This window comes from Platalea leucorodia (genome assembly GCF_965183815.1).
Source record: "Platalea leucorodia genome assembly, chromosome: 9".
Taxonomy (NCBI): Eukaryota; Metazoa; Chordata; class Aves; order Pelecaniformes; family Threskiornithidae; genus Platalea; species Platalea leucorodia.
Window position 1 is genome coordinate 44,132,541 of NC_138831.1, and position 14,837 is coordinate 44,147,377.

The 14,837-nt window shown below is 40.6% G+C and overlaps 1 protein-coding gene across 5 annotated transcripts in view; it reads right to left on the bottom strand.

Moving 5' to 3' along the window:
• Positions 1 to 14,837, bottom strand: part of AKAP13 (A-kinase anchoring protein 13) — a 205,397-nt gene that overhangs the window by 22,744 nt on the left and 167,816 nt on the right. For all 5 annotated transcript variants that reach the window (XM_082321821.1, XM_082321824.1, XM_082321823.1 and 2 more), the window contains 7 exons: positions 13,563 to 13,605; positions 12,154 to 12,256; positions 6,766 to 6,937; positions 3,355 to 3,422; positions 2,444 to 2,510; positions 1,081 to 1,216; positions 13 to 125 (listed from right to left, as the gene is read on the bottom strand). In XM_082321821.1, the coding sequence (XP_082177947.1) occupies positions 13 to 125; positions 1,081 to 1,216; positions 2,444 to 2,510; positions 3,355 to 3,422; positions 6,766 to 6,937; positions 12,154 to 12,256; positions 13,563 to 13,605 (702 nt within the window). The remainder of the gene's footprint in view (positions 1 to 12; positions 126 to 1,080; positions 1,217 to 2,443; positions 2,511 to 3,354; positions 3,423 to 6,765; positions 6,938 to 12,153; positions 12,257 to 13,562; positions 13,606 to 14,837) is intronic.

A 14,837-nucleotide genomic window follows, 5' to 3' on the forward strand; every position in this document is an offset into this window, starting at 1 on the left:
GGGATCTCTTACCCTCATCAACCAGTGACTCCATGGATTCATTCACCCGGCTGATTTTATGTAAGGAGTCTGTTGACTGAGATAGGAATTTCCAAGTGTGTATTAAGCTGTCATCGTTCCCAACTCTGCAGAAAAAGAGAACACAGTACAGCATTTATGACGTCAAAAACCAGTCAAATATATTTTCAAATACACAGAAGAAATGCATTTTTAAATATGAATTGAAAACCAAAGCAAGTGTTACACAGTTATGCACAGAAATGTATTTTTTTTTTCCTAACAGCTACTCACTGGTGGTCAACAAGCTGTAAGATCTACAGTTCTCAATGAGGGTGCTTCTTCTATAAAGAATCACACCTGGTTTTACGGTTTGGATAACTCCTTTTAATTCCTTGCCATTTTACTGTCACTTCCCATTGTCATTGGGGCAGGCAGCGCAAAAATGCAATACAAAAGGCTATCCAAGAGTCTTTATTGCTAGCTCTGAGAAGGATCAGAAGAATGGGCTGAAATAAATTTCACCATGAATATCCAGGGCATGCCAAGTATCCAGAACACCCCAGTCCATGCTACTGCCCTGTATGTAGAATTGCTCAATATGCAGGTAGTGTAGGAACCATAAATTAGATTTTCTTCCTTTTCTTTTTCTAAGTAATTATGTATAACACAGTCCTGAAACACCGTTAAGACTGCAGCTCTGTGCCTCCACCATATCATTATGGACACACAAGTTAATACTATACCTGAGCTGCAAATGTGTGCTTGCACTGTCCCCAGCCCAAGGCAAGGAATTTCCTCCTGGAGCCCAGAGCATCTCTATGAAGTGGTCTCGAATATAACCAGACCAACGGAGATGCCTCTGAACTCGTGCCATGACTAAACTAACCCAGACAACCTGATTTCACAGAAGACAACTGCTGGTATCATATATAATATGGGTATTTTTGGTTTTGTGATCCTCTTTTGTACCTTTAACACAAATCACAGTACACAAATTTATTTTTAATGAGATGTGAATTTCTCTATGCTCGCAGCGTCAGATAATACACGTACGCTCACGCGTGCAGGGAGAAACCTTACCCTGCGATGTTCTGTATTGAGACACTTTTTGAAAGTGCTGTAGTCTGTTGTGATCTCCTGTTATTGAATATTGAGGTTACGGTGTTTTCATCAGGAGCAAGTATTGCAGAGCGAGGGCGCTCCTTCGGTTGCGAGCCTGGAAGGGAAGTGTCAGAGAAAAGTCAGCTCATGCACCTGCGTTCTCAACTGCAATGATGACAACTTAAAGAAACTGGGCTCTAAAATTCACTTTTCTTTCTCGAGTCGTTACCAGGAGATCTCAGCTGTTAGAAACAGCCGTGCGAAGGAAAGAACATCGACCCGTGTGCAGAACTGACTGCACTGCACTATGCTTAAAAGATCTGGGTGGGACCTGCAAGTCCAGAAACGTACAATTGGGAAACTGAATTTAATTTTATCTGATAAATAATCACATGTAGCAATCTACTATGTTGCTTTTTCATTTCCCTGAGCCTATAATTACATACATCTTCCTGCTTCTGGTCAAACTTCTTGAGATAGGTTTCTCTATCAGTATGTACCACAGAGAAATGCTAATCCTTATGTCATTATATTATCACATACTTTTAACTAATCTTTTCATATTAATTGCAAATTTTCCCTTCTTCAGATGCATTTCTGCTTTCTGCAGCGATACCTCTGAATTTCATGAGAAATACCACAGTGGGTACATCTGTATCATACAGCGTGGTTCCATACAGTGAGCTCCAAGCTATCACTAAATAAGCTTATCAAATCACGGCACTACAAAACCCACGTGGGCTATTTCACTCCTATTCTTTGCCCTCGGTCACACTGGGTAGCTCCGCAGTGCAGTGTATATCTCGGCACAGCCAGGAAAAGTTTGTCAGCATTAGATCCTATTCAAAATTAAACTTTCTGGTTTTACTACCTCAAAGCATAAGACTCTTTAATAAAAAAAAAAAAAAAAAAAAAAAAAAAAAAAAGTATTTTGAACACGCATCCTCTCTACTTGTAATTTGAACAATTTCTGTTAATATAATACTGACAGTTGAATTCTTTCCAGTGTCAGACACCAATGGACATAGGCTGCATCCTCCAGATTTTGTGGACTTATCAGCTGTAGGCCTTCAGCAAGCTACAGCAGTCAAGTAGTTATTCTAAATCTGAGATGACTTTACATTTGCTTAAAGCTACATGGACACTGCAGAAGTGGTTGAACTCTGTGCAACTTCAGTACAACTTCTGAAATCCCAAACATTGCTTATCATGCACAGAAGATGCTCTCATCCCTGCTTTGATAAATGCTTATCTTTCATAATGTCAAATATTAGTTGTCAGAACTGTTGAGAATAGCAGATACAGACCATCACCAAAGCAGAGGGAAAGGAAGTTTTCTTACTTTTGTTTCTCATGGTTACTGTGGGTAATGAAGAGGTATCATGTGCCTGCAGCATCCCTCTCTGTGGCTGAAAGAAAAATGAAATTCACTGTAATTTCTTCCTCCCTTCTCCCACCAGGCTGTGCCACATAACTAAAATAAAAAGCTATGTTTTTTTCTGAATCCTCTCAGAACAGATTGGTTCTTGGCCGTAGGTGTATATTTTTATATATATGCACACAGGCACATATACATGCACACACTCGGGGGGGAGTTGCCATCAATGAAATAGGCAAAACAACAGACGGAGAAACGTGCAGCAAATAGGAAAATGAGAAGAGAAAGTGCTGACAATACCGAAGAGAACTGAAAATCTTAATTGTATAAACATGAACTAGCTTGGAGAACCATACTGCAGAAGAGGTTCCTCACATTTGGGGCAAGCATGAATTCTGTGCATTCCTCATATAAACAAAATACACATTTAATGGTTTGCATTATGCATTACATACACATGATGCTGCATTACAGGTGCAGAATTTGAGAATTAAAAGATACAGCATTTAAGGGTGCTGGACATCCCTGAATTTTGCCAGTGAAGTGTTTTTTCCTTTAATCGAAGCATAGGAGAGCCCATCTCACCATAAGGTCCCTGTGTACTGCAGGGAACAATGCAGGGAATTTGCTGCCAACCAACACTCCATGGCACTGACCGGGAGCATTCACAGAGTCCCAAGGACAGCTACTGTATTAACATGTGGCTCTGGGGAATTTCAGGAGAGCCCAGAGAAATTATTCACTATAGCACAGGGGCTGAAGTTCTTTCCAACAAGCTGGAAACTTTGGGATGTACAGAAGATGACGTTATATATCTGCACGCTAAATTGTTTAAACTTTTTTGTTTATTCAGTAGAGTAGATGAAATCTCTTACCTTCATTTTGACCTTTGCACAAGAAGCAAAACTCTCCTTACAGCCTTTGTGAACAATTGCATTGCAGTCTGTCAAAAATAAAAAACCCAACCAATTAAACAAAAACCCACAGAAAACACTTTTTGCCATTTGTAATCTGAACTGTTATCTTGCACAACGGAGAATTACAACTTTGAGGCATCACTGTGGTTTACATGAGTAGCTACAGATACTGAGAGACAGGCTGCTTTCCCGGATAATTAGCCCTTTGTTTGTTAACAAGATTTCCTCATGGAATTTAACAGGAAATTCTGTTTAAAAATTAATGCAAGGTTGAGTCGCCAGGGTCCTAATGGGTCTTTTAAAAAAAAAGAAGAAGAAAGAAAAAGAAAAAAAAAGAAAAAAAAAAGAAAAAGAAAGAAAAAGAAAGAAAAAGAAAGAAAAAGAAAGAAAAAGAAAGAAAAAGAAAGAAAAAGAAAGAAAAAGAAAGAAAAAGAAAGAAAAGAAAGATAAAAAGAAAGAAAAAGAAAAAAAAGAAAAAGAAAGATGGAGTTCTGAAAGAAAAGTAAGGTGGAAAGCAGAAGCAGGAGATAGAAACAGAAATCAATTGTAGGATTACGGGATCTAAAAGACAGGAAAACGAAATTTTAAATTTCATTAAAATTCATTTACATAAACTCAGACGTATCATAGTCAAGATCTACAGTACAGGAACCAAGTGCTACTGTGCTACAGGATTATCAGAAAAAGTAACAGGACCATCTGCCAGATGACCACGTCCGTGAGGTTGGGACTTTCTGCTGAAAACTAGACTGCAGCCACTGTTTTGGTCTGAAACCACAAGATTTACCAATGCAAAGAGCCTCATGCTTTAACACCACCATTTGCTGCATATATGCCAGAGCAAAAGCTGCCTATCTCTTGCGGAATACCCAGAGTCTGCCCATGATCTCTACCAGCAGATTTCTGGCAATCAAAGTGTTCAAAGATGATTAAAACTGTTTTTTCATAATAATTGATAATTGGGTTTGGAGTATTAACTCTTCTGATAGATGAAAGATCACAACTCAAATGCTCCCAGATGAGATTCAGTAGCTTAGAGAAAGCTGTTATTTCCACTCATTCATGACAACACATATTAACACAGATCATGAATTATATTTTAAGTGTACATTACACTGTAAGCATACAGTTCTGAATTATTTCTAGAAGAAATATGAAAGGAAAAAATTCCATGGCCAGAATGACAAAATATGCTCGCATGCCTAAAATTTCTTACATTTGGGCCTACTTAATAAAAGCAAGTAATTCTTCTGATACTTTGAGAGAGGTGAGGGTAAGGCCATAGGGCGTTGTTATTCTCTCAATGTCCCACAGTTTCCTGTGCAAGAGAGACAGAAGAAAGAAACCTGCGTGTTCTTGTAAAAACCCACATACAGTATCATTTTTCAGATCAAACGAGGAAGAGGGACAGAACCTGCTTCTGGTGCATGAAAAAAGACGAGACAATTCAGAACCATGAGATTCACACTCAACTTTTGAAAGCCTGAAGGCAGCTCTTTAGCGTGTACCATTTAGCAATAGAGCATTTTGATTTTTTAGATCAAAAATCTGGTTTCAGGGACTTTATTCCTCCAATTCAACTCTTTAGCAGGTAGGAAGTTCCTCCAACTCCTCTGTATCACTCGTATTAATAATTACCCCCCCCCCCAAGCTTCTTTTCTGCATCACTGACGGTAAAGAATAAAAAAGACCAGGCAGAGAGCTATTACAAATTAGGATTTTTTGCTTGCCCATTTGTTTTAGAGCATGGTAAGTCTTTCAAGCATTGACTAGCTGTTTCAGGAAGCTGGAGGCGTCATTGAAAAGTTGACACATTGATTTTAAATGATCCAGCACTTTAAAAGGCATTAAGAAAAAATCACCCATAGGCGATACAAAGCAGTGATGGTAGCAGTAAACCACTTCCACTTCAGTAGCAAAAAAGTAGTCTACAACACCACCAGAACAACAGAGCTTTTGCTACTGGTTATCAGTCATTTCCAAGGCATTTGATGGCTGATTTTAAGATGCGATGGGAGAAAGGACCGCTCTCAGATGTGAGCTTACAACCTGGGCCCTGACCAAGCTTTCCTTGTGACGCTCACTTTCTGGCCAGTGCAGAAAACTTACAATAATGTTCCGTCGTACCTTGAAAAATAAGGAAAGAACATCTATGCTAAAACACATGACATTATTGGTTTATTTTAACTCATTAGGATATAGAGAGTTAAATTGGGATATATTTCATTTTCTAAGTGGCTTCAGAAGCTGTTAAGAAAGTCAAGTAGGGAAAGGCAGAGGATGCATTTGAAAGCTTGTAATTGTTGATGTTTTCCATTTCCCATCAGGCTGACACACAGCGTCTCATGCAAACAACTTTGCTGAAATCTCTTCTTTTCCAGGAAACTCAAAACTGCCATTCGGGATTCAGCTGGCTGCCCCTTCCCCTGCTCACTGGAGATGTTTTATACACTGCTCATCTACCAGAAGGAACAGAGACAGAGCCTCCTGCTGCAGCCTGGGAGCAGTTCCCATACAGGCCCCAACTCATCTCCAGGTTCGTGCAGTAAAAAATATTACTAATAGTGAGGAACGGAGAGCCCTGAGCTGCAGTGGAAAAAAAGACATTTTTGTCTGCATATTCTATAGCTTTCGGTCGCTGCGTAAACCAGCCACCATTCTGGTCTTGACCACACAAACGCTGCTGACTTTATCGAGCTACAGGCATGAGAAACCGTCTGATAAGAAAAGAGAACAATATCATCAGTCTCGCAGAAACCCTCCGCTGTGGTTCCCGTACTGCCTGCACCGTATTGCACGTACTTCACATGCACACAGGTAGCTGCCATTTGACCCGTGATGCAATTTCATGTATAAAGGGAGAAGAGGGTTAGTATTTCCTTTTTTGTATCATGCTGTTCTCACTGAGGGCTTACCGAAGCTGTGTTTCAGAGAACTAAAGCAATATACTACAGATGGGTGGGACATTTTTTCCCCATTGGAAACAAAAGCCATGATCCAAGCCATCTTTCCCTGTCCTCCATCCATCTTAACGAAGCATCTCAGCCCCAAGCCATTACATGCAGCTTGACATAACCAAAGTCCTCCAGCTGACTGATACATCCCAACAAGCAGGGGCAGAAAACCCCATGGGATGCTGCGATGTCCGAGCATGGGCTAGGACGGAGGCTGCAGGACACCTCCTTGCAGCCACAACTTATTTTGGTCCAGCTTCCATAAGGCAACATGCTGCTCCATGAATCATCGTCTCCGAAGTCTCCTTCCCAACCCATGTCCTCATGCAAGAGGAAAATAAAGCATAAGGTTTGCATTTCCCATTTCAGATTTAATGAAAAACAAAAGGAAAAGGGGAAAAAACCCCTGACTTACTTGCACAGTAGTACGAATCCTTATTGAAAGGTTTCATACAGTGGTAACAGGTTGCTTGGGCTACAACGGAGGTTGCAGTGAAGAGATGTCCGTTTAACAGCTTCTTATCTTTTTCCTTCTCCTTGGAATCTTTGTCCTTCTCTTTAGTCTTCTCTTTATCTTTCTCTTTTTCCTGCCGAGAGAAAACGAACAAATGCCTCGTTACTTCAGAGGTCTGTTCTCTAGTTACAAATTCATCAGTGTTTGCCTTTGGCACTATGACGGTATCGATCGGCATACACCTTAACAATAGTCATGTGTCTGCACAGCCCTCCATTAAAAAAATCAGCTTACAGCCCCCATGGATGTGGATTAACATACTATTGACTTGCAAAGCCTTCTGCACGGGTATCTCGGCAGCAGAGATGAAACTGAATCTGTTCCGAAGGCAGCTATTTTCTTCCACCTTTGTTTTATATTCGCTATATAATGACTGACTTCTTTTCTTCTAGGCTCTAATCAACCTCTTCAGCACTTCCAATGAATTGTGTTAAATACAAACACCACGTGTAATGTGTAACAAACTTTCAACACAGTTAATTTTTAAGGCCGACCTGTAAGACTCATGCTTTGCAGCTGCATTTTCAATGGAGAATGCAAACTCTTCCCTGGTGACGGCACAGCACCACTGCCAGAATATTTCCACCTCTGTTTTCCTTCTGATTAGCAACTTTTTCAAAAGTTTCATGCAACCCCATGTGAAGCTTTTTGGGGAAATGGAACTTCCACAAACTCTCGAAATACGACATCACAGAAAGGCTGAGGAACAACAGCAACAACGTAAAAGATTATCTTGTCTTCCGGAAGACAGGGTTCAACCTCTGGGCTACTCAGGTTTGGAAAGATGACAAGCACAGCCAGCTTCTCCAACTTTTAGCAGAGTTTTTGTTTACCTTTCTATCACTACCTGAGATACAAATTGCTAAATACTAAAAATTTGAAACATTTTTCCCTGCAGCCTTTCGTGGATTTGGAATTCTCCCAAACAATTTTTAAAGTAAACTCCACAGAAAAGCTCCAAATTTGAATTATAGCGACTCCTTGTCTTTCTATGTAGCACCCTACAAAACGTTTACCATACAATTCAGCTCCGGATCTGTATTTTAACTGTTACTGCAGATCTCACAGCAGCTGAAAGAGCAGCTTAACCAATTGGTAAAGGCTTCTGTAAACTTAGCTTTGCATTTTGTTATTTATATTCCACGTGCCCTTTGCTAAACATTGTCAGAGCCTAAATATCAGAGAGCTGCAGAGCAGCCCATGTGAGCAACCATCATGAAGCGGTTAAAAGAAGTATGGAGCTCTGCAGTCACCGGGAGGGAAACTTCTGAGCCTTTGACGACACACTCAAATAATTAGTAACTCAGCCTAAGGCCTCCCGTCTCCCAACACACCCCAGGCAAAATGCCAGTGTCAGACTCTTCCTGCAAAGCCTCATAAACAGAAAGTCTATTTACTGGCCCCAAATGCTATTTTGTTCTGCAAATAAGCAAAACCAAGAGTATTACCGGATGGAATAATCCTGTCTGAAGCAGAAAACCTGCCAGAAGAGTCTGCTTTGTGGCACATCTCCTCCTCCTTTGAGCCATCGGCTCAGATCACCACCCCACGTAAACCTCCACAGCCCTGTTCTCCATCCGCTGACCTGCCCACCTTTAACCACGGCCAGCCTGGCAGGATTCAAGAACTAAAACGCTGCAGTTTAGTCCTTGGATGATGGTACCAAGTTGACGCCTGGAGTTTTGCTCCATTGCCAGGACTTGTGAAGCTCGAGAGGGAAAGACCACCCTACGCTCAAGGCAGATCTTGCGACTCACGTTTAAAATGCTGAAAGGAGATTCACCGTCCTATACTTTAAATGTACCTGATGCTTACTGTAATTGAGCTCTGCAGTAAATTAATTACTGTAATTAAATGCCCAGTAATTCTAGAGTCTGGAATAATACCCTATTTTCATAAAATCACTGTAAAAAACATTTTAATTAAAGCTGAACGACTCCAGGAAAAACAGGAAATGGGTGCATCGCTTTCAAGGAGGAAACAGCAAAGTTCATACACGGGATGCCGGCCATACCGCTGAAATACAAGGTCTCAAAATGAGATTTTATTTTTAATATTTTTTTTTGCCATGAGAGTTACTGGACAGTTACTGGAAGATTTTTTTAATAAAAGGATTATAAAAACCATTTTCCTGAGGTATCGGAGCTGCCAGCATGACTTGAAGCACAGCTTCACGGCTGAACCTGCACCGATGTGCACTAACAGACACGACGGGTACCATGACTCAGTCGCACAGCCCAAAATAACAGATTGTGCGCCGCAGCAGCAGATCCCGCTCCGAAATAACCACGAAGCTCTTACCTCCCAGTGCTTAAGTCCTACTAGCTTCACTGTTATTTGAGGTACTTCAGCAAATTTATTCCATTTTATAGACATCCTTCCCCCGGGGGCAGGAGGGCTGCTCCCCACCGGCATTAGCCCACCGTGACGGCCAAGATCTGCCAGCATGGATGGCCGGGGGAGACGGCAGTCAGAGAGGAGTTGAGCAAAAGGGGGAGGGCGGGACGATTGCTGCTAACTTCCTTGAAGATGATTTTAGCTACTTTGCTACTGCTTTCATCTTGCCCTACCATAGCTTCCACTGCTAAAAAATAAAAAAACTAAAAAAAAAAAAAAAAAAGAAAAAAAAATACAGGCAGGAAAGGACAGGATTAATAATTTAGAAGTCACAAGTCAATAGGAGACCACCCATTTAAAAGGCAGGGGGTGGTAAATCAAACCCTCTGTAACGTTTGGCATACAGAAAAAGTGAATTTTAACATACCTCAGTGTTGCTATGTAGTACTTCGGTAAACAAAGTGCTGCAGAAGATTTCCCAGACAGAAAGCTTTCACGTGTTTGCGCTCTTGCTGCTCTATGAGTCACAAATATTCCCTGTCTCCTACACCTTTCAAACACTTACGACTCTTACTATATACACTGAAATGCTGCTGGTGGTACAACACTGCCTAATAACTGCGCAAGTCAAGGCAAAAAGGAGAAATTACTCATGCTAATTATTTTGTCGTCATTTCCCAGAAACTCTCTACCAAAATGAAGAAAATGAGTTTTTTTTTTTTCCAATTGACAGAGTATAGCATGTTTTAAACTTCACAAACGTGAATCAGTTTCAATTCAAGAGATTCGCTGACTAATCCCTGAATAACACAAAGTACATGCCAGACATGGGTAAATTCACACAAACTTCTATCGGTATCCCCTCCAGTTAATACTCCAAACATCTGTTTATTTTTAGGAGTTTTTTACATAACTGTTTACACCATTTTCAAAAAGAGCCATTGCCATTATTAGGCTCTGATGTGCTTTATTTTATGGTTCATCTTAGAAAACAGTGCATTTTTGAAGGTTTGGAGAAAAGTAAAACCTCGTTGGAAAGAAGTTGAAGGCTCTCTCCCTCCTGACAGCCCAGACGGCAGCAGAAACCAACTCTTCCTGTCCAACTTCCTCTTTCAAGGTTTGTTGTTTTTCTTTTTAACTCTTACAGGTTTTCATCAGCCATAAAGCTTCTGAGAAATCAGTGTTCCCAAGAAGTGTTAGGTGAAATTATTTAAATGTACAGCTGAAGCCCTAAAAATGTATGTAATGCAATCATTCCACCGCAAGCAGAAAAGAAATTGTAATTTGAATGATATTACGGCTTTTTAGTTAGTAAAAATATCAGAACTGATACAAGCTGCAGTTTTTGTAGCGCGTATTACTGTTGGGATTTTGGAGCAATTCTTCATCAACAGTTTCAGACACAATCAAGAAATTAGTGAAATCAGACTGCATTTATTTAACAAAAGCAGACCAAACACCTCAAAGCACTTCTGTTATATTTTCTTACCTGTCCCAACCAGATCTCTTTTTCATATATGTATATCCAGTTCTTGCTTTAGAGATTATGCATCTGAAGTGCAAGAACCAGTTAATGGATTTCCAGTCTCGTCCACAGGCTGTGCAACATGCTCCACAGCTTCTCGCTAGCAGTTTGCACACAGGTTTCGATGTAAATAGATTTTTTTTTTTTGACTCCCTACTTTGCAGCAGGGAACAGCATTGTCTGAAAGCTGCTCAGCAGCAGCTCTGAGCTGCTGGTACTTGCAGCTTGCATCTTTAAAGGCAGTTCCATAAAGAGGAACTGTGTGTTAGGATGACTGATCTCACTAGGGCTGGTACCTCATTGCAAAGGTGATGCAATCTTCCAAAAATGTGTATCAAAATGTGCGCTGGACCATGAAAGCACACAAACCCAGCTATGCTAGAGGAACGCTCAGGCTGAAACATCAAGTGCTTATGTTGGGAAAGGCTAAATTCAAGTTTGCTTGTGCAGATGAAACGTGACCCTTTGCATACGCATATGCTTCAGCCCAGCCTTATTCTCCAATAAGCACAATGCTCATTATGCCACATTTTGTTTCCCTTTCGCTATTCACTCATCAGAATATGTAATTATGTGTCTCAGGGGCATTCCAATACTATTTACCAACATAGTAGCTACACGTCACGTAACTATATAACACACATTGCCCACTGTGAGGTAAGGTGCTCTTAGCTTCTGTCAGGCACGATAAACCGAGGCGAGACTCAAGTAAAAAATCCAACCAAGCAAAAAAAAAACCCCAAACATATTAATCTTCAGGGGACAACCTAAGGCAACAACAGCCTGTTTGCTTGAAGTATTTAGCATTAATGTAATTATTTCTGTAACCAATGCTGTTCCCAGGAAATTCAGCTGTGCTGAGCAGCACTTAACCTTCAGCAAATTAGATCCCAGGGTTTCAAGGACGGAAAAAAGGGGAAAATACAAATATTGGCCATCACTAAAGGTCACAGTTCGAGCAACTTCTCCAGCAGTGCACGGGAACTTTGTGGCAAAGGTAAAAATAAAAGGGAAACACAATACAGCCTTCAGCAGCCAGTCCCTTCTCTGTCCTCATTTTATTAAACACCTCTCAGGTTCTGTAAAAATTAGACCCATCAATCACTGCGAAGCTGTAACTCATGCCGGAGCACAATCTATTCTCTATAATAAATTAAGCTTCATTCTGTGGGCAAAAGAGGCAAAAACATTCCACAAGAAAACTCACCTCAGATGCATTTCAATTTTGGGGTGCTAAGATTTCCCATGTAGCTATTCCCTATTACCCCACAGACAATCCTCCCTTCGCAAAAGGAAGAAAGGAAGAAAAAGAAAAGAAAGTCAGGCAAAGACATAAATACCACCTTATGGAAACACACTGAAATACAGAATTCATCTCTGCTACCTATGGGTGTCTCACGGCTGTATAGATCACAAGAAGCACTTACTTTGCTCTTCTTGCTGCTGGACATTTTATTCCTGAGGTAGCTGAAGGTGCGACTGACTTTTGTTCCACCTTTAGAGCGGTCACTGCTGCTCTCTTCAGATATGCTAAAATCAAAAAAGAAAGAGGTTGCTTTTGTATTTTTTTTTTTCTCCCAAAGCATCTATTACATGGATAGATTCGTTTTCAAAGGACAAATGCATTTATTATGCCATAGAGACACAGGTTGCTTTATGGTGTTATATCAGAGAAGGCAAAGCGAAGACAGAACGCCAATCCAGTAGCTTGTTATATATTTCAAGGAATCCTTTTATCTGATTTTAAGCAATCTCCATTCTCAAAGCATGCCATAGCACCCTCTGCTGCTCCCATGGCCAAATAACCACTAACCAGCTCGCAGTATCTGCCCATTTACATGGCCAATATTGCAGATATGCAGTCAGTCTTGGCATTTAATCATCGATATTTCAGACAGAAAGGGACAGACATGCACACATCCTTTAAAGAGAAATCTCCTTCCAGAGAAAGACATCTAATGAGCTCTGAAAAGGCAGTGCGTGTCTTTAACAGAAACCACGCTGTCTGCAAAGACTCCCTTGAGAAATGAGAATACCAATACTAAGTAATAAACAGCAGTAGTTATTTGTATTAATTTAGGCATTTCTGGGATGCCAGATATTTTCTGCCAGTCTTTACACGCACAAGCTTATGACTTCTTCAGCTTCTATGGAAGAATAAGAAATTACAGAGGAAACTATTATTGCATTAAAGGCCAGGACACAGTCTGTCACTAGAAGTACAATGCAAACCAAAAGCAGAACGACAGAAAGACAAAGGAAATCAAGGAGGAGAAACCAGCAGCAAGCAGAGGTGAAGAGCCTCCCAGCCACGAAATAAAGCTGAAGCTATCGGAGTGACACAGAGACCAGACACCCAGCTCCTTTGGTGCCACAAATGTCCTGCCTCCAAGGAAGCGCTTTTAAAGCCAGCACCCACCAGAAAGGTTATCTCCTCTCTACAGCTTGCAAAGATAAAAAGTAACGTACAAAAACATGATCGTTTTGGGCTTTGTTACAGAATTATAGACGGAATTAACCAAAGGGAGGAACAACTACTTTTAGTGTCAAATATAACTCCGGGTAAACTGATATTGTTTGATAATAGATAATCTTATATGTTATTAGCTATGAATAAACACAAAGCCTTGTTAGAGATAAGACCTGGAACAGACTTTCATATTCTATGATCTAAAATATTCTTCAGTCTTTAGACATACGAGACTGATTTTCACAAGCTTGACACTTGTGATTTCAGCTGAAGGGCACTGGTGTCAGGAAGGCTTTTGGGTGTCCAAACCAGAGCCCACTGCAGGAGTCCCACCAGAAGAGACACGGTACCCCCAGAATACCGTACCTCTGAACCGAGGAACCCGTGGGGCCGCCGAACCCCTGCGTACCTGGAAAAGATCAGAGGGGTGGGGGGTGACATGTTAGACTGCAATCTTAGCCCACTGATTTTAAAAACATAGTTTGCGTATTTGAACAGTTCAAGAGGAAGGGGAAATGTTTTCCAGAAGTGAGTGTTTAGAATAGATTTCATGTGCTCAAGGTAAAGCCTGCTCCCTGTATCCTTAGGTGCTCTCAAATTAGATGCTGAGGTGAAAACCTTCTTAGTACTTTTATCGTTCTTCAGCTATTAAGCAAAGGATGTGCATCTGTTAAATCTGCTGGTAAATCAGGGTATCTGAATCAGAACTCCCAATTCAATGACAATAGGTATAAATGAGAATCATTCTGCCACAATGCTTTTATTTATACACCACTAGAAAGAATCTATTGTACAACACATCCGGGTTTCATGTATAAAACTTTTCTGCTTGATAAAATTATAGTTCATATTCCCATCAAAATCCTGAAGCACTTCATAAAGAGTAAGGGAAACAAGGGAAGCCTTATTCAGTTTTCCACGAAACATTACCAGCCTAGGGCTTAGTCACACAACAGTGTGCTTGAGGAAGTCTGACTTTCGACATGAAGCTGAAGCCCTGCCAATGACACAAATTCTCTTTATACCACAAGAAACCTGCTTGCACAATGCAGTTGGAGCAGATTAGGTAGCTGATACCATTTACCAGAACCATCGAAGAATACTGAAAAATCAGGATGAAATGACCCAGAGGAAAGAGGGCTCTCTCCAGAGTAACTGGGCTTGTCAGGACTCCAAAAAACCCTCACTACAAGCACTGTTTGCAGTCCAATCTGAAGTTCAAGAAGCAGCATGACTGATCATCTTATTAGGCTTCTGCATATACACTGTAAGAAAAACAGTACTTTGGCTTCAAATTCTGTTAACATATTAAAGCTAAGGGTGAGTGCAAAAGAGCCACTTGACATCAGAGGCAAAGACGGTCCTCTATCCAAAAGCAGTAAGTGCATTAGGAAAAACTGTGCATACAGTGTTATGCCTTATGATTCTAAAATACACATTTTCCTAACTGCTGGTTTAAGTGTCAACACAGCCTGAGACAGAAATATCACTTCGTTTGATTGAGAAACTAAAATACAGGCATACCCCATTACCTAATCCCTTGCTCGGAGATCTCTGTTAATATCTCCCTTGCAAAATCTTTCTTCTAATTAATGATCTATTCCAAATACATCAAAGTTAGTAAAACTGTAACATGTATCA